General features: G+C 49.3%; 1 protein-coding gene across 1 annotated transcript in view; it reads right to left on the reverse strand.

Annotated features, from left to right (window-relative positions):
• Nucleotides 1–15692: 15692 nt before the first annotated feature.
• Nucleotides 15693–19927, reverse strand: part of PPIL2 (peptidylprolyl isomerase like 2) — a 66357-nt gene continuing 62122 nt past the window's right edge. The window contains exons 17-20 of the mRNA XM_079322465.1: nt 19456–19528; nt 19255–19317; nt 18658–18797; nt 15693–17014 (exon numbers count right to left, since the gene is read on the reverse strand). Of these exons, the coding sequence (XP_079178591.1) occupies nt 16921–17014; nt 18658–18797; nt 19255–19317; nt 19456–19528 (370 nt within the window). The 3' untranslated portion in view covers nt 15693–16920. The remainder of the gene's footprint in view (nt 17015–18657; nt 18798–19254; nt 19318–19455; nt 19529–19927) is intronic.

Consider the following 19927-nt stretch of genomic DNA (forward strand, 5'->3'; position numbering starts at 1 on the left):
TGTAGCTCCTCTGATCAGATTATTGGTCTTGTCAGTGATATGATCCCTCTGGGCTGCCTGAGGCTCAGAATGAAGTTATTCAGTGCACACTTAACATGGCATCTTCAATAATCCATCATTTAATCTCACAAAGGGATAAGGATGCTCTTCATGAAAGATCAAGCATATTATTTCTATATTGAGAGAATGGAAGATAGCCAGCTACCCTTTTTCTTATTCAAGGCTGTCTTAGGGCCATGAAGTAAACATCTTTCCAGACTGAAACCCCCCACCCAAACCCTAGGGATAAAATGACATTTTATATGAGATGGATGGTTTTCATTTATAAAAATCTACCTTTTGACAATATAATTGAAGTAATAAAGATCCAAATAACAAGTATCTTTTGGATTTGAGATGTTCGTAGTATCATCCCATTATATTTTGGTGTATCAGAGGGGCTATAAAAACACCAACTCTCAGCAACTGGGTTACCAGAATAGTTTTGGCAATGTGAACTCCAGTGTTCTGTCTTACCAGCTGGAAAATACCAGGATGTCTGACTTCCAGATAGGCAAGGACGGGCAGGTTCCTCATCTAAAGCTTGAGAACCTTCCATTAGACGTCTTTTTGCCTCTGGTAAATTTCAGTGACTGAGCAGTGGAGTACTTTAGGGCTCTCCCCACCATGCCCTAAAGTGCTGCAGCTGTGACTGGGGACAGCAGTAGGTCTGTACTGCCAGAGTCCAGATAGCCTGAACTAGAAAACAGCCACAACTAGAGCTGAGCTTATCCTCTGCACAGGGCTCCAGCTGGGTCACTGCCCATGTGAGGTTCTTTCCACTTTTGTCTCTTCCTGTGGTCCCTGCCCTTGGCTCTGGCCCAGATGGGTCTGAGCAGGGAGCAAGCACCTGTGTTGCCACTGGCACTCACCTCCAGCAGGCACAGCAGCTGTGGATTAACTGAGGCTGGACAAAGTAGTTCCTGGCTGTGAAGAAGCTCTGCTGAGCCATGGCACTGATGAGCATTAACTGTTTCTCCTCTAGTAGAGGCTGAGCTGTTCTCAGGGTTTGGCTCATTCATTTCTATAGTATTGAGAATGAGAGTTGAGCTGAGGTACTCTGTCATCCTGGTAGCTATTTAATCTATGCTAACCTGATTGCCTGAAGATTTTACTTAGTAAAGATCACTCCGGAAAGCAGACAATACAGGTTTTTCAGTGTTTAATGAATTAATGAGTAGATTTTTCATTATCTGATTTCTGTATTTTAATAGTAAGCATAGCTGAACTTTCTTGCCTAAATAGACTTTGGAGATTTCTACTTTAAGCAAAAACAATGGCAGAACCAAACTACCCCTTTATTCAAAACAGAGTTTGCATCCAGATATTAAAACACGTACATGTATGCAAAGTCCATTCTAGCATGGCCTATACCTGCAGGAAGGGTTGTGAATTATTTAATTTTCAGACCATCTTTTTGAACATGATTAGCTATGATCATCTGATTTATTTTACACCTGATAGAAGTTAAATTAGTTTTACAACATAAGCAAAACCTTCCAGTTTGGGACCTGGAGCTCATGACAGAGCAGCAATGCTCTATTGAGCATCTGAAATGTTTTTCTTAAGTTTCAAATGTTGTAGAGTTAAAACTCCAGTGGATTAAACTGCTATGGTAAAAGTTTTGGGATTTTTTTTTTTTTAGCTGCTGGTTGAGTGGCACTAATGCTGTGTTTGTGAGTTGAGGTATTTGTCCATTTAAAGGTGAAATCATACAAGCTTTCTTCTGCAAAAAATATTATTCAAAATGTTTCACTACAGCATCATATAAAACCACTCCCACAGAGGTGTAACACTAAAAGGAAAAAAAACAACCAAACCCCCACTGCAGGAGCTCTGTGCATTGCCTGTGCAAACAAACTTTTTTCCAAAACTTTCTTTAAAAGTCCACTACAAGTCCGGAATCTTGTGACAGGGAGCAGGGCTGCCAAGGGCCAGAACAGCTTGTTTTGCAATTGGGCCCTGGGGAAATTGCTACATCTCAGGGCTGGGTTGAAGCTGTAAAGCACGTGCTTTTGAGAACTGGGGGGGCTTTCCTAAACAAATATATTTCCTAAATGAATATTAATAGATTCTCTGCCATGCGCAGGGGAAACCTGCTGATGTTATCACAGTAAACCTTTATTTTGTTAAACTGCAACTGCTGAACACTGTGAAACCACTTAGAGGGGCACGTGCTGAGCACCATAAAGCTCCTGTGTGAGAGGTATGTGGGGCACTGGGACAGGAGGGTGAGGACTGACCGCAGAGTACTTGAGGGTGGCTCTGCCCAGGAAAGAGCTGGATCGGTGCAGCTCTGACAGCCTGCCCTGCAGAGCAAGCACAAGTGCAAAGCCGTGGGAAAACGTGACACTTCGTGGCATGTCAGGCCTCTCCCAAAACTATCCCTCTCCATGCCCTGTGTTAAATGGCAAATGACACTGCTTTTTGTGTGCCCTGTGAAGAAGGACGTGCCCCTGCCCGAGCAGCCTGTGCTGGGCAGCGAGCGGAGCCTCCTGTGCACTGCCCGAGGTCAGGCTGGGCTGGCAACCCACAGCTCCCAGCAGCTGCTCCTTGGGGCAAGAGCCTGTTTCTGGCCATAATCTCCTTATAGATGAATTCATCAGCTATTTCCCACTGGTGGTCAAACAAGCACTATTGACTGGCTGGCACGCTCCACTTTGTTACCAACTATAACTGATAAAATTGAAAATCTGCTTCTACTTGTCCACTTTTAAATTATCTTCCTCTTTTATCTTCCTCCTTCCTCAATTCCCCACTTTTTTATGGCACAACAGACCAAAGTCTGCAGAATTTTGCTTTTTCATTGTTCCTCTTCTTTCCCCTACAGAATATGTTACCCAAGGGGCAGCAATGATTTGGGGTCAGGCATGAGATGGATATTTCACGGATTGATTTAGAGCCAAACCAACCCGAGGGAGCCCTGTGCTCCCACCCTGCCTGGCTGGGTGTGCAGCCCTGTGCTGGGAGCCAGCATGGCCAGTCCCTGAACCTCAAGGGCAGAGGACAAGGTGCTGCTCTTTGCTCTTAAACTATCCCCGCTTTACTGATTAAGCTCCTGCAGCAAGTTTTTGGTCTAAATATAATTTCTTTGGCATGATAATCAACAACAAATGAGCATGTATGAGCTGCAGACCCAAGCCTCCCAGCAACGCTGTGCTTTATTGCCCTGCTTCTCCTGCTCCCAAGCTGATGAAGCTAATGGATTTTATTTTTTAAGCATTGCTTTTTTTCCCCTTTATCACTCTCTTCTGCAATGAAAAGTTTCTCACAGCATCAAGGCTGGAAACACAAATAAATGCCCTTTAATTACTTACTCATAATATACAAAAACAAAACCTTTCTCACGTCATTCTTTCAATGTTTACTAAAATAGAGACCTTGCTCTGGCAGATCTCTCCTTTACTGGCCAAAACTCACACTGAAGGTTAACAGCTCCCAAAGTTAATTATTATCTTGCCTTATTTGCTCAGTATTTCAGAGTTAAAACATGTAAATATGCCTCCCCCTATTACCAGAGACAAATGTTTCTCCCTGGCCTGGCCTCCTGGGTCTCCCAGAAGTGTCAGCTCCCCCAGAAAACAGCCAAGATAAGGCTGTCCCTCTGGTACTGGTGATTACACAGAGCCTGCTATGAAAACCCCCTCTCAAAATAGCAATTTCTAATCTCCCCTGAGGCCATTAATCAGGTTTCTAATCCAGCAAAGCTGTCCGTACTGTACAGGCTGTGATCCCCAGGCCTTTATTAAAAACCCCTCTTGGCCACAGCATTTACTGGGTCAGGGGACTGATTGTCACGTTTGTCTGGGCAGGAATAGCTATCCATGTATTTTGTGAGACTGATCTGTGATAGTGGTTAATGCCAAGACCTAGCTGCACCTTACCTTGAGTGCTGGACTTACCAAAGGCTCATCTGCACAGAAATACATTCCAACATCAACTCTAATTTGGTAATTCCTGAAGAATTAGAGTAATCTCTGCTGTTCTGGAGACAAATGCAATACCTGGTCCTGTCTGATTGGTTTCAGATCAGAAAGAAATGTCCTGAAGATGTGTGTTTGTCAAAACTTTCTGGGCAGCTTCATAAGAGCAGAGGTTTTGCCCAGTATTGACTAAACTCCAGCTGGGGTAACTGCATCTGCTTCTTCTCCACCACTCCCCGGGTGATTCTACCCCAGAGGACATGATGTGCAGAGGTGTGGCATGTGACTGATGTGTGTAGCCTCCACACAAGTATGTGACATTTGCAGCATTAACAGAGATCCCTTTGGCAAAAGGCACTGTACAAATGCAAACCCATCACTCACAAAGTGCTGCAGCATCCAGGGGCACGGCTGAGTGTGGGCAGGGAGTGTTACCGAGGCAATGGGCTGCGAAATCTCCTCCTGCCACGGGAGCTCTAGAGGTTCCCTGCGGCCCACGGTGATATTTAGACACTGAGGCCCTGGCTGGAGAGATCCAGCTCCCGCAGAGGCTCGGCTGGAGGATGCTGTGGGATCGGTGCAGGCTGTCCTGGTGCCCAGCAGCGTTTTGACTGCTCATGGAGGGGATACTGTGGCTGAGCCCCACCTGAGGATTTGGGTTGGTGGTTCCTGGTCCATAGGGCAGTGCCATGCAGCCCATTATCCCTGCCAAGCTGGGAGAGGATGCAAGGGGAAGGCAGTGGGGAGCTCAGGCTGGCACTTTCTGTGCCCCAGGACTTGTTATCCAAAGGCTAATGCAAATGAGCAGAGAAGGCGTGGGGCTGGTATCACGATTCACTGCACACCATGGGTCCTGCTGGCTGAAATCCTGAGCAGTGTAGCCAAGAGCCCCCACCTTGCTCAGCTGCCCATCCTGTACTGAGCAGACCCACGGGGGTGTGGAGCCAGCGTGTCCCAGCGCTGGATGCTGTCAGCACAGGGCAGTGACTCATTTTGCCGCTCGGGACTCTGGGTGTGAATGTCTCACTCATGTCTCGTCTTGGCAGCAGCAGCTTCTCCTGCTCAAGGACTTTTGCTCCTGCCCAGCATGGCACAGGGTGGTGGCCAAGCACTCATGGTCCTGGTTCGCTGCTCTGCCTCTGAGCACATCAGGCCACAAACCTGCATTAAAGATACCTGCCTCAGCCGTCGGTTTCCTAGAAATCCAGCAGCTGGCCTGGCAAGCAGACACCCAGCCCACAGGGCCGGTTAAATCAGCACAGCAGTGACCATTACATAGAGGTTTGCATGACAAAGCGTTTGCATCTGTGCCAGAGGGTGGAGAAAATGTTTTTAATCTTTGCTTTTCCCATTTGCATTATGGATGCAAAAGAACAGTGAAGTGGGACACAGCCTACACACACAGGTGGGGTGCTGGAGCTGTGTCCAGCTGCTGGAGCCCAGGGGCTCCCTTGCCTGTGAGCAGCAGTCCCTGGCTGCCAGGCATTGCCCAGAGCAGCAGGGGATGGAGCTGGGAGCTCCAGCTGGAAACCAGTCCCCACCCAGGGAACTCACTGCTGAGCACTGTGCTGGGCCTGCTTGATGCTCAGGCTCCTGGTTTCCAAAGGAAAAATTATTTCAGTGCAATGAACATAATCTGAGATGCAGCTGCAGCAATGGGACATGGGCAGCATGTCAGGGGGTGGGAGCTGCCCAAGACTTCTTCCAGCCTTTTCCTGATCATGCAACAGTGCTGCCCCTTGCCATTGCTTACCTTTGCATCTTTTGGCTGTTCTCTTTGTCCTTTTATCCCTCCTCTATTTTCTTTTTCCTTTTTTTTTTTTTTTTCTCTTTTCCTCTCTTCTCCTTGGCTCTTTTTTTCTGCTGTGCCACAATCAGACAAAGCCTGACAGCCAGAAGCAGTTACTGGCTTTGTGAGATGCTCATGTCCAGCAATACCATGGCCTGACTATGCTGGCTGGGACATAATTCCTTCCTGAGGGCAGGATTGGCACTGGTGCCTAGGACGGGGCTGAGCTGGTTCAAGATGGAACATCCTATCCCTCTGCCCATACAAGTTGTTCTGGCGCCTGTGTGAGAGCATTAACACACCATCGTTTTGTCACTCCAAAATCCCAGGAGTTGTAACAAGAGCCAGGGCTTTACCCAACACTGCCAGTGTGTAAGGCCTCATGGAAACTTCTCTGGTTTCTGCATGTCAGCTCTGAAAACCAAGCTCACCTCAGAGCCAGACAGCAGGTCCTACACTTGAATTCTGTCCAAGAGGAGAGGGCAGCAGCTGGGCTGTGAGGATCTCCAGCCCTCACATTACAGGTCAGGGATATCTGCTCTGGGCAGTATCAGTAGAGCTGGTAGTTACCCCTCCTCCCCACTTTTTCCCATTTTCCTCTCTTTTTCCCATGTTTACATGAAGCTGAGTTCCATCAATCTCTGATCCCTTCAAACACTTGATAGAGAATTGAAAGTCTTTGCCGTTCTCCCAGGGAAGTCCCCCTGTGGTCAGCACTGGATGCTGGACTCACTGGATGGGCACAGATGGAGACTTGAGGACTGTCCCCCTGCTTCCCACCCCTCAGCACTCTGCCACTACCTCCATCTGTGTCCCCTTGGGACAAGCTCTGAGTGGCTCTGGTTTGGCTCTGCTGTTGCTCCGTGGTGTTGCTCCTTGTTGCTCTTTGGGACTGATTTTAAGGGAAGGTGAAAGTGTAGCAGGGGTGTGGAAGTGGCAGAGCTGGGCCCTGGGCTGAATAAAGTTCAGGCTGGCACTGATCCCTCGACAGAGCAGCCATGCTCTGTTAGTGGGGTGTGTGTGAGCCCCCTCCCTTGGAAAAAACACATGCATGCTAAAAAAACCCAACAGGACAAGCTCTAGCAGCGTGTAACTTGTTCTGTTATAGATTAACTGCTCCAAGAGACTTCAGGCACTGTGCTGAACTGGATATTTAACCTACTCTAGTGACTTATTTTTTTTAAGACAGTATCATTACAAATTTAATCTGTGCTTTGATGGGGAGGTTGCAATTTGCCAAGTTGTTCACCTTGCCTCTATGCAACTCCAGGAATGGGGTCAGGAGTGAGGGAATCCACTTCTAAGCACTCCAACCCCAGGGCTGTGGGACACAGCCTGGTGTGAGTCTGGGGAGCACCCTGCACGCAGGACATGTCATGGCAGCAGATGAGACCCTTCATCTCCATGCTGGGCAGAAATGCCACATATTGACTGATTAATTCTCCCCTGAGCATCTGCCATCTCCTGGCAGGGCTGCTGGAGGCCCCCTGCCCCCCACCAAAGGTCCTTTGCCAGGCCCAGCAGTGCTCCGGGTGGTTTCCTTTCTGGAAAGGGTTCAGGTGCCGTCCAGAGCACGGAAGGGTTTTGCTGACCCCGCAGCCTGTAATCCTACTCCTGGACTTGAGACACCTCTTGGCCCCATTCCCCACTCCTCTGTCCCCAGGACAGGCTGTAATCATCTCTTGGCAGGACAGCCCTGACCTGAGCAGTCCAGCTCCCAGCAGATTTCCCCAGCCTCGCCAAGCATTTGCAAAAATACCCAGTGATTTATTCTCGACAGCTCAGCTGAACGAAGAAAAAAACCATGTTGCTCTTTACATCTATTCTTAATTTTGCTGTTTTTCCTTATATCAGAAGTTGCCAATAATAATACAGCAGGAATAGCTCCTGGCCCCAAACCTGACAGTTTTCTACCCTTTTTTGCGGCAAGTGCCAGTCTGGTTTCTTGCCAGCCCAGTGTCTGCTGTCAGTGTCCGGCAGCGACGTGGGCGGGATTAGCGATAGTATGGGCGAGTCGTGCTCCCTCAGCCGCGGCTTGCGATGGGAATGGCGGGTGACACCCAGCCCTTTGCTGCCACTTACAGTCACTGCGAGGTGACAGCTGACAGCCGCCCCCCCCTCGCCCCCCAAAATAGCTGGTTATGGAAATACGGCCAGATGAAATGGAAAACCAAGAGAGACAGATAAGGGAGGGAGCACCGATTACACCCCTGCAAGTCCTGGGAAAAGCATCGTGATGGGCAGAGGAGAAACCAGGAACATTTACTTAGCCCTGGCAAGGTGGGGTGGGTGGTGTTACTGGTTTCCTTGTCTGCACTGGGAGTGGAGCTGGCAAGGGAACCGAGCTCTGTGTCCCACCCCACAGACCCGACGAGGATAAGCACGCTCTTTGCCTGGGAGGGGAAAATACATCAGTGTCTTAAAATGTGACCCTCCAGGTTATTCACTATGTAAATATATGCTCTTAACTAATCAAAGCTGTAAAACTCAGTTGACGTCTTCCTTGTGTCCCTGCCTGCCTCCTCCCAGAGTTCCACAAGCTCTGCAGCCATAAACACAGTGAAAAATGTGTTTATTCAGCTGAGACCCTGGGAGCACTGGGGACCAGGAGACAGCTCAGGGCTGACAGATACGGAGCAGGATGGAGAAAGCAGGATTATTACCTGGGGTGAGGCTGGCATTGTCCAAATCAGGACAGTGAAGGTCCAGCCATGCTCCCACTAGCAGGGATGCTGCAGCCTCCCAGCTGGACAAATGGACAACGCCTTCGTTGCTGGACAAAGAAAAGCTGCTTCCCTGTGACTGTTGGAGATTGGGAATCCTGTTCACAGTCAGCCCCTTTACCAAGCATACCTGCCTCCCACCTGCCCTTCCCAGGGGTGGCCATGGGGCTTGACCCCCATTTCCACGTTTCTTGGGGAGAGGCAAGAGGGCTGACCCCAGCACCCCCGCACTGGCACAGCCGAGCCCTCCTCCCCCCGCAAGCCCCGAGCTCCCCCTCCCTGCCGCCTCCTGCCGCGGCCTGGCACACAAACCCAGCTGCAGACCCGGGCTGTGCAACAGCTAAATACTGGGAATCTGGGCGGCTGCCAGGGACTTTGATCCCCAGCCACAAAAACCTCCTCCACAAGCTGCCTTCCCTTGCGAAATAACCTCCTGGGGGGGGGCTGATCTGGCGTGTGCTGCCTCTGAGACCTTTGCAGCCCCTAAAAGGGAGTTTGGTCAGCAGCCTCACCCTGCAGTGGTGTGGTTCCAGTGCCAGTGCCTGTGCCAGTGCTGGAGCTGGGCAGACACGTGTGGCACCGAATGCATTTACCTTGGACTGCTCCCAAGCACTGCTGAGCTTCTCCCTGGTACATCTGCACATTCCAGCCCCAGCAAAGCCAGCTGAAAACTTTCCCAGCTGGGAAACCCCAGGCAGAGGGTATGTGCCTACTTTGGCACTCAGCCACTTCTCCCAGAGGTGCCCAGTGGGGCAGTAACAGGCAGCACCGTGGGGCACTGGGATCCTGATCCTGCACTGCAAGCTGAGCAGCCAGTACAGGTTTACCAGAGGTAGATGATAGTGACTGCCTTAAAAACATTTTAAATTTTTTTTTAATTTTTTTTTTTTTTCTTCAGCAGCCTGCCTCATTGTAGGCAATGCTGAGCATCTGGGTACAAGCTTTGGGCTGTGCTGGACATGCCTGGTCAGATGCAGCAGAGCCACAGGTGCCCTCTGCTAAAGGACTCAGTGAGCCACTGATAAACAACTTGTTTTTCCCATTTTTGCAGTCCTTCTTCCAATGCCAGCATCATCCAGCATGCTGGTGGAGAGGAGCCTTTTACTTGTTCAAAGGCAAGCATGGGAAATAGAGGGATTTTTTAGTGAATGAGACATTGCAGCTTGATCAAATCAAGGCGAAACAGGGTCTGCAAAAACAGGGATGTTTTAAAAAATGGCAGAACAACATCTGGGGCTTCTCTTATCGGGAAGCTTCCTATGCAGCAAATAAACTCTATCCCATGGTCCAAAAATGCTGCCAGATGTTGATGGTCTCCCACGAGCTGTTCTGCAAACACCCCAGACTACTAGATGGACACTGGCTCAGCGATCACAGCCAGCCCTGCAGTGAGCTGCCTTTATTTCACTGTTGTGTAGTTAAGCCCAGACTTTCCTCATCCTTTTTTGTCACTTTTATGAGCATTTCTGCTCCTTTATTTCTAACCGCAGCCTTATCTCTCACACCCATGGACACAATGTGTCAGTGAGACACCTCTGCTTTACATCCTGGGACTGTGCCTCAATCTGCCACCACATCCTGACCATTCCCTGGGTCTGAGAAGGTTAGGATATAACCTTAACACCCCTCCAGTGTCACCCATCTGTGGCCCCCCAAGCCCAGCAATAGCTTGGAGTGTTTTCCTGCTCTGCCAAGTAACCTGACTGACTCCCAGCACCCGCCTCCCTGTCTCCCTGCAGTTGGACTCCAGCACACATACTCCTGGGCACACCTGGATTTATAATTTTGCAGCCCTTAGCTGACACCCTCTACGTCAAGTGCTTCACCTGCAGCAACCTCTAGGTCTCCCTGTGTTTCAGAAGCCTCTGGCAGCTGTAGCACCTGGAGCTGGCTGGGGCCAAGGGCAATTCAGTGTGTTGATGCTGAGCAGTGCAGATCACTGCTGGGGCTACTGCTGGCAGCCTCTGTGGTGCAGCCATGGCTCAGCAGCGTAGGAGAATTTCCTTTCTTTACGACCCAGAGTGCTGTACTTTCCTGCCTTCTACAAGGCTCCCATGGATCTGGATGAAATCAGGGTTTGGCTCTGTGTCAGTCCCTGCACTGCATCTGGGAGTGAGACAGGCCTAGTTCTGGCCCCAGGGGAGGGGATGGAGGCAGCAGCAGCAGCACCAGTTTACCCTCCTGCCAGACCAACCTGGGCCACAGCACCCAGCAGCTCCACACAGCTGGGCACAGACATGGCACCCAACACTTTCTCCAGAGAACGGAACTTTTTTTAACCTCTCAAAATAAATAAGAAGTCCTAACCCCAAACAGTTTTTTAAGGAAAACCAAAGATTAGAAATACTGTAAGCAGTGGAGACAAAACACCAAAAATAGCATCCGAAGTTTCCTCCACGCACTCTCCCTGCAGGCAGCCTGCACTATATTTGTCTTCACTTGCCATTTCTGCTGCAATCAATTTGCAATTGCCGCTGGCGAGGAACCCATCTATTAAAAGCTCGGCTGAGATCTGTGGCAAAGATGTCTCCAATAAAAAAAAAATCTGGCCATTCATTTAAAAAAAACAAACAAAACAATGTCCTTCTCTGCAGACCTTCCCATTCCCAACAAAATCCACTAAAACCATCCCTGGCCGTGTTGTCAGGGCTTGGGAGCAGCTGTGGAAGCCCAGTGTGGGTTTCCTTCCACACAGGGAGGGATTTGCTCTGCAGCTGCTCCGAGGCTTGGAAGCACTTGGTGTTTGCTGCCTGTTGTGCCTTATCTTCTCGATTTGCTGCAGGCCACCCTGGGGAGGCAGACTCCTCCCGGGTCAATTGCTTTTATCACAAAAACAAATGTTTTCTATCATCCCTTTCATCCCAGGATGAAAGTGCAGCAAGGAATCACATGCCTTCTCATGCTGCCTTGGTGGGCTGTGCTGCTGGGTGCTCCTCTCCCCCCACAGAAATGTGGAAGGAGGAACAGGGAAGGCAAACAGGAGCCTGGAGTGATTCCTGACTTTGCCTAAAGAAATAACCCCATGGGGCTGCCTAAAAAAATAACCCCACAGGACTCCCTAGGGACACACGGCTCCCCCCTCAAGTTCCTGTCCCAAAAGCATCATGGCCAGTGCTGACACCAACTGGTTTCAAACTGGTTTCTCCCACTGGTCTGACCCCTTCCACTCATGAACAGGAGACTGAGGCAGGCAGGAGGGCTGTTTGAGGAGGCCAAAGGCCCGGAGCCCATGTAGCCAAACACAACAGTGGCTGCGGGGGGGATACAATTGCTATCTATAAATAGCACAGGGAAGCAAACATTTGGGAGGCAAAAAAGCTATTCAAGCTAAAGGACAATGTTGGCACTAAAGCAAATAGATATAATTAGCCATTAATAAATAAAGGCCAAAGATTAGGGAAAGTATCTAATATCAGAAAAGTGAGTGCTGGGAAAGCTTTCCAGGGGGAAGGGCAGAGGAGACCTTGACCAGTATTTGAAACAGGCTGTAGCTATTTTTTAAAAACCATTAAGTTATGAGCTGTGAAACCCAGCCTGCTGTGATTGCTGATGAGCCTTTTTCTTCTGTATGAAACGGAAAATTTGGCCTCTTTGTGCAGTCAGGAATGGTAGAGGGGGTCTAGAAAGCTGCTTCTACTTCCTCCTGTCTTGGTCAGATCGATCAATCTCAGCCCGTCCTGGAGCCCTTTGTGCCTTCTCTGCCCCTCACAATCCAGTGAAGTCCTACAGCCCTCCTCCAAACCTGCCTGGAGAGAGGCTTTCATCTCTGACAGCTCCACAGGGGCAAGTGCTGGCCCTGTGCCATGGGCTTGCCCCAGCTTGGGGATGAGGGGCTGGGGAGTTTTTCCCACCGCAGCTGAGGCACCGTGCCGGCAGCAGCAGCTCCTGGCAGCCTGTCCTGCAGTGGCCAGCAAAGGGCTGCCATGGCTGACAAGGCAGGTGGACGCAGGGACTGGTGCCCGTGGGACACCTGCCTTGTGCCCACACCAGCCCTCCACACTGATCCCAGTGCCACAAGTCCTGTCCCTCCACTGTTCCTTCCCCTGGAAAAACCCAAACTGGACACTGCCAGGGTGCCTCCTTGGCAACTCCAGCATCCCTGGCCATTGTGGATGATCAGGAGTTTCTCTGTGTTGCCCCAGCAGAAACCTCAGAAAAGCTCAGTGATGAGCAAGGGCCCCTGTTACCTGAGACAGCCACCGCCAGCTGCTGCCATGGCTTTGCTTTACTTTGCAACCAGGGAAACTGCAGGAGTCATTTTGCCTTGAAGCTCTCACAGGCAATCAGGTGCCTTTTCTGGAATATACATTATAGCCAAGGAGCCATTATTGGCTGAGTGTCTGTACGGGTACGGTAGTGACAGAGATGGTTCCTCCTCGGTTGCTATTTCCAGAGGATGAAGTCACCGGGCTGCAGCGCCTGAGCTCCCTGGAGGCTGAGTCAGTGCCGGCCCTGCCGAGGCTCCGGCCGCGGCCCCCACTCCGCAGCAGCCCCTCAGTGGGAGCCCCAGGGCCGGGCGCTTCAGGCACTGAAGCAAAATGGCGTCAGGTCACCGGCCCCACACGGCTTCACCGCAGGGGGCCCCTCGCCTCAGCTCTCCCGCCATCGTCCCGCCACCACCAGCTCTGTCCCCAACAGCTGCGTGCCCCTTCTGTGGGAATGTCCCTCCCGGGCCATGGCTCTGGCCCATCCCACAGTTCCAGCACAGGCTGGTTAAATCTTCCACCAGCCTGTGATAACAAAGCATTCCCCAAAGAAAGAGAGGAAGTGAGGGCTGCCCGGCCGCGCTCTAACCCGGCCGGGCCCGGCGGGGCCGCCTCTTCCTGTGCCGTCTTGTTGCCTCCTCCAAAGCAAACAGTGTGGAAACTTGGGAGCTGTTTTGGCAAATCCCCTCTTCTTGCTAATAAAAGATGCTTCCTGGGCCAGCTTTCCGACATCCTGTTCCCTCCAAAGGTTGCTGGCGATGGGTGGCAGGGGGATCCCAGAAATGTCTGATACTTAGAACCCAGGGGTTTATCCACCAGCTGCTCCCTCCGCCTGCAGGGCGGCCACGGCCGCGCCCGGGACGCTACCAGCAGCCGAGGGGACTCACAGCCCTGCTGGGCTCAGCTGTGTCTTGGAAGGGGCTGGAGGGAAAGGCAGGATTTCCTTGGAGACCTTCAAACACGGTTTGACTTCTCACAGTTTATGGCCCCACAAGAGATGGGAACCACCATGATCAACTATGTGATGCTGAAGCGGAACAACTGGTAGTCTGAACTCCTGGGCTGCAGCCATTCAAACGGGCAGGGAATGGGAAAAATTAAACCAAACAATAGTACTTTTGGCTTTTTCTCTTGGTAAATATGATAAAACAGAGTTGCAGCTACTTGGCTTGAAAAACCGTTCAATCTTGTGCTGTTTCCCACACAGACAATACTTGGCTCCTTGAGGGGCCAGGCTGAATTCATGCCAGAAAAAGCAGAGGTGAAGAGCTGAGTCCCCCCTGAGCTCCCTCTTTGTGTATGGAAACAATTGGCCCTGGCTGCCAGCCCCACCACACACCACTGCCTTCTCAAAGGTGCTTTGCTGTCTGCTATGCTGCCAGATCTCAGGAAACAATGAATTCACTGGTCACTGCCTTTCAACAGAACAACTCAGGTATGGAGCAGTGCAAAGTACAAGAGCACTGGTGTTACTCTAGTCAAGACAAAAGCTTCTTCAGCCCCTGGTTAAATTCCTACTTTTTCTCTCTAAGCACATTTACTGGAAAAGTGACAAAGAATGTAAAAATGTGCTTACAAACAGCACATTGGTTCCCAGGAGTGAGTTCCTGTCGTAAGGCTGCACAATTCTTGCTGATCCCTCTGGCCATATCAGGAGCTGGCTGGGTATTCCCTTAACACACAGTTTTTGCTGGAGAACAAAGTGATGAAAGGGGAAAAAGCCGTTTCAATACAGCCTCCTTCCTCCCCCTTTCTTGCTCAGGTAGTGGAAACAGCAAGTCACCCTACAAAGAGCCAGGTTTTGAAAAAATGAGGGATACAGCCCATTGCCTTGCTCTTTGTGCCCCTGCCATCTTTCAGAGAACAGCTTTTGTCACACTGGTCCTGTGGATTCCAATGACTAGAAGTTAAAATTAAAAAGAAATTTATTTGCATTCACAGAATTAGGGGTGTAGGAGGGAGCAGAGGTGGGGCTCTGCAGGACAAAACTGCAGAGCCGTGATGGAACAGTGACAGTGTTGGCCCTGCAAAGCTCTCATGAATCCCAGTCTGGCTGCTGACTCAACAATGGGTACTGGCCAAACCCTTGGGCCACTGCAGCACCCTGGGGATGGGCCAGAGCCAGTTATCCCAGCGTGGGGGTCACTGACAGCAGCTGGGAGCATCAGCAGGCCAGAGGGCTGGATCCAGGTCCAGAGGTGAACCATGGCTGGAGAACTACCCTGCTGGGAGCAACACTGAAAAGGTCATGCTCAGCCCTTCCTAGAAACCAGGAAATTGTTCTTTCTTTTGTGTCTGAGGTTATGGTGGGAAATGGTGAGCAAAAGAGCAGTGCAGAGGCACTGCTTGGAAAGGCAGCAGTCCCTCTGCACTATGCAATGCAGTGGTCCTTCAGGGACTGCATTAAGCTGGAACAGAACAGGAAAGTGGGCAGTTATCTCTACAGCCTGCTGCACCTCAGATCCATCTGAAGCAAGGACTTGCAGAAATGGGAGCCCTTCCCAAACCTCTGCTGCCTTCCTTGTAATCAAAAGCTCCTTTCTTTCATATAAGTTCCATTTTAATCCAGTACAAAACCAGTATTTTATCCTATGGATTCATAAAATTGCCTATCCCAGCTCTAGCAATGCTGAGAACTTGACTACTCAAAAGTGTGCTGAAGTGTAAGTTAGGTAAAGGGGATCAATAACAATTTATCATGAAAGGGCCAGTGCAGGAGAAGCAAGAGGTTCTGATAAGACAGAAAAAACTCAGCTTTAGGAAAGTACCATCAAATCCCCTGTTCCAGTAATCAAACGTGTTATTTCAAACTTAGACGTTCGCCAAACAAACTCCCCCTATTATTCTTTCAAATTAGTTTGAACTTCCTATAATTTAACAAAGATGTAATCATATCCGCAGAGGTCCCAGAATTCCTTATGAGCATCTTAAAAAGCAGGAATGAATCATTTCCTTTCACAACAATCAACTGTGCAATGCTGTGATCCTGGAAATAACAGTTGAACAGTCAAAGTCAAGAACTCAAAAGAAAATAAAACCATTTAATGCAAAATATTTCCAAAAGTTTTTACAGCAATTTCCTATAAATGGAGTATTTTCTTAAAGAATGAGACCACAATACAAATGTATTGTTCCAAAGGGGATTACAAAACTTTCTCCTCAGAGGTAGGGAGGGCACTTCTCTTATCTGAAAACACCTAAGATGAACTGATAGTGATATTCGGTCATTGCCAGGATCTAGCCTGCTATGTGATGGTAACATACAGATTCTTTGGGATAAAAACTTCACAGGCTGATATATCTTTACCCCATAAGGCCTTTATTAAGATTCCTAATAATTTGTGGGTATGTAATGGAAATATCTGAGATGCCTGTCAGCTACATTATGTGGTTTCTCCTAATGATGGGAAGCCTGACATCAGAGCAGACTATGGGGTGTTACTATGCAAGGACCAGGCTTTGGGGACGGTGTTAAAAAAAACAAAACAACAAAAGAATTGTTTCTACTCCTGCTCAGTTGCTCAAGGCTGTAGTTTCTGGCACCTGAGGGCAAGTGTGAACTGGTGCATCCTGGTACCTCTGTCTGTCCAGTGGCTCAGGGAAGGGCAGCTACTGGGAGGAATAAGTGGTACAGCTGCCTCAGGCTCCCCATGTAGATTTGCAGCTTCCCAGGCTGCTGTCTGGAGTGAGCAAGGCCTTCAGATGACAGCAGTCAGTCCAGACAAAATTGGTCCTGGTTGAGAACCAGCAGGAGGCAGCTGGAAGGTAAAGGCAGGACAGGCTGGAACAGAGCTCTCCAGCAGCACAGGAGCTTCCCAGTACATTAATTCATTCCCTGGCTTGGCACACTTGGCTGGTCTGGGAACGATTACCTGTAAAAGGAGTTCTTTCTCCACTGTAGCTGTTAACTGCAGTAGTGCCCTGCAAGGCTGGGCTCTGCCTGGTCTGCTGCCAGCCATGAAGAGAAAGGCTCAGGCTGATCCCTGGGGAGCTGGGCTGCCTGCTCCCTGCTTTGCAAAACAACAACAAAACGGCCTTCGAGGAAGATGCAGTGGGGGAATGTGCTCTCCAGAAAACAAAGCCACATTAATCAGCCTCAACAAAGCAGCAGTTTTCTCTGCCAGTGGAAGGGCAGGCTGGTGCCTTCCCTCCCCAGGACAGACTGTCTTTTGGGCTCTCTGGGGCCATGTGGGAGGCTCCTGTTTGCGCTGTGCTGCCCCAGTGCTGGGCTCCCCACGCTGCTACCAGGAGCTGAAGTCCCCGAAGCCTGTGCTCTTCTTCTCTTTCTTCACAGCTGTGCTGGTTGAGGGCCCATCATCCTCCACACTGCGCTTCCTGCAGCCAGAATGAAAACAACTCTCAGAGGGTCTTTACTGCCAGTGGGACCAGGACAGCTTAGATGCCTGTTCTGCCTGTTCTCTCCCAGCACCATCTATACTGGAGCCAGCCCATCCCTTGTCAACTAGACAGGGGTGCAAGCTCCATGCCAGCATGGGGACTGCTGGGGTTGGGGGTCTTTGGCATGCTAAAAAGAAGGAGCATGAGTCCATGGGGATGGTTTGGATCAGGCTTTGAACACTCCCAGGAATGTGTTCAAAGCACAGAAAGTTCTCCAGGCCAGAGCTGAAAATTAAACAGCTGTATCTTTTTAGCATGATCAGGAAAACATGAGCCGTGAGTTTTCCCCACACCTCACCTGCACTTGTGGCAGCAAAAGGATTTATGGAGAATTAGGTATAAAGCAGCTGGGAGAGCTCTCCTAATCTTTCCTGTTCCTTGAGCCCAGCCTGTTGCAGTTGCTGTGCTATTATCAGCCTCTCTTGAGCAGAGCTTGCAACCCCAGGGAATGCTGTGCAGCCAGCTGACATGCTGTGGTTTTTAGTCAGATATTAGGGAGAACACAGAACCCTAAATCTGCCAGTGGCTGAAGGTCCTTCCTATACTACCTGGTCTTTTCCAGAGAGCAACAACTGCTGGATTTCCTCTGTAAATAAGAGTGCAGTGTGTCAGCAGATTTAAGATGGACATAGTATTTCAAGGGACACACAATATTCTGCAACTGAAAAATTCTACTGACACACGAAACTGACCTACCTGAGCTAACAGATTTCTGTTCTCACAGTTATGCAAATGCCTGTAAATCACAGAGGCACATGCAAATTGATTAAATGGCTGCCTAGATCTGTATATGCATAAATACAGGCCTTTATGTAGCAGACAGACAACAGCATTTTTGCAAATGGTTTTAGAGAAGTCTGCTAAAAATCAAGTGGAAGGCATTCATTTTAATTTTTCCAAAACACAGGCTAAGCTGCTGCTCAGCCAGGATTCTGTGCTGTCCTTAGGAAAGAAAGCAGTGCTGCCAATCCTGCCAGGGGTACAAAGGGTGTCTGGGAAAGGCTGCTTTAGGATAAGCCTGTCCAACCAGTCAGGTACCCTGGAACTACCCAGCTGCCCTGTGCTCCCACAGCAAGCCTGGGAACCTGCTCCCCTTTCCAGCCATTTCAGCTGTGCTGGTACAGCTGTTTGTATGGCTGAATAGGGAACCAGGGCAGCAAACTGACGGGGGCCCAAGGCAGCTACTTTGTGCAGGGCAGAAGTTGCTAAAAGAGCAACATCTGTGGGACTGTGGCCTTCAGAAATAGCTGCAGAAAAGGAAGAGGATAAAAGATGGTGTAGGAAGTGACACAGTACAGTTCCCCAAAGAATTCTGAGTTCTGGAAATACATCTACAGTTCTGAAGTCAGCAAATGCTTTTAAAGACCAATTGGTCATGTTCAAGGGCTAAAACAGAAGCTCAGTTAATATGTGACCTTGAAAAACAACAGAAGTGAAGTGAACTCTTGACTGTTAGGACTACATGAGGGTGTCTTTGCTGGCCCAAACCAAATATCTGAGCAATGGCACTGGACAGGACCAGCACCAGCAGCAAAGACAGCTAAAATATTTAGCAAAAATCAGAAGGACAGAGAACTCACGCTGCAGCCATGTTGATGTATTTTCCAATCCCCTGCCGGTAAGTTTTAGGAGTCTGAACCTCTTTCTTTGGTGGGACCACTTCAGCCTTTATTTTGGCTGCTTCTTCTTCCTGCTGGAACTTCTCTCTTTCAGCAGTGACCTGTGGGAAGCAAGGGTGCAATCTGTTGCAAGAGATATGCAGAATAAGGAGAAAATGTCTACAATTCTTTGAAGCTTTAAAGCACTCTAAAAACCAGCAATTAGCACCACTGAGATTACAGGGCAGGCTTTAAGAGACAGCCCTCAAGGGCCACTACAAGCAAGCTGTCTGTAGCCATTATAGCAAGACTCCTCACCTGCAGCTACCCACAGCTACTGGGGGCATTTGAAAGGAAACCATCAGAAGCCTGATGGACTGGGTTACAAAAGTAACTCTCCACTAAAAGAGTGACTGGAATCCTGGCAAAAAGGCAATGAATGACAGCTGCTTAATCTTAGCTGGCAACCAGATGGTCCAGGGGGCTGCCCATGTGCAAAGAAAAGGCATTAAGTTGCAAAGTTCTCCCCAGAAAAGCTTTTGCCTCTCAAAACAATATCAACCAACCAAGCAACCTCACCTGTGCATCTGCCTCTTCATAGGGATCAACGAAAACAGTTGTTGTCTCAATTCTTATTTCCTCCTGGAAGCAGAAGAGAAGAACAGTCATGCCATTTGCTGATTAAGTTGTGCCATCTCCCCCTGTTTTGTTTTCAAGAAGTGTCAGCAGAGTGACCAGCACTGCCATGTGAGGCCACTGCCCCCAGTGCCTCACACATACCTTGGGACGGTCTGTTTTTGGGTCACTTTCCACATTCTCCATAGCAGTCAGAGTTTCAAAGCCACCAACCACCCTAAAAGAGGAAGGACATGTTATCCAGTTGTCACAACATACTCAAAATCTTCCTACACCCTTACCTTTAATATATATCATTTATGCCCATTACTCTAGCAGGTTTTTAGAACATCATGTTTGGGAAGAGGGGAATCAGCAAGAAGACTGGAAGACCTAAGATAATGCCATTCAGTGTGGAAGATAAGAATTTTTTCCTCAAATATGGGATTTGAATTTAAAATTAAATAGAACGTGGAAAAGTCCAACCCACAGAAGCAAAGCAAAGCCCAAAACCTTGAAGCCACATAAACTAGCCAGAGGAAGAACAAGTTCTTTTCTTCTGCTTTGTTTCAAACTGAGACCTAAGAGTGTTGTTATCAGGAAGAGAACAGTAATACAGTAGCACAGGAGAGCAGTG

This window comes from Erithacus rubecula, assembly GCF_903797595.1.
Source record: "Erithacus rubecula genome assembly, chromosome: 19".
NCBI lineage: Eukaryota > Metazoa > Chordata > Aves > Passeriformes > Muscicapidae > Erithacus > Erithacus rubecula.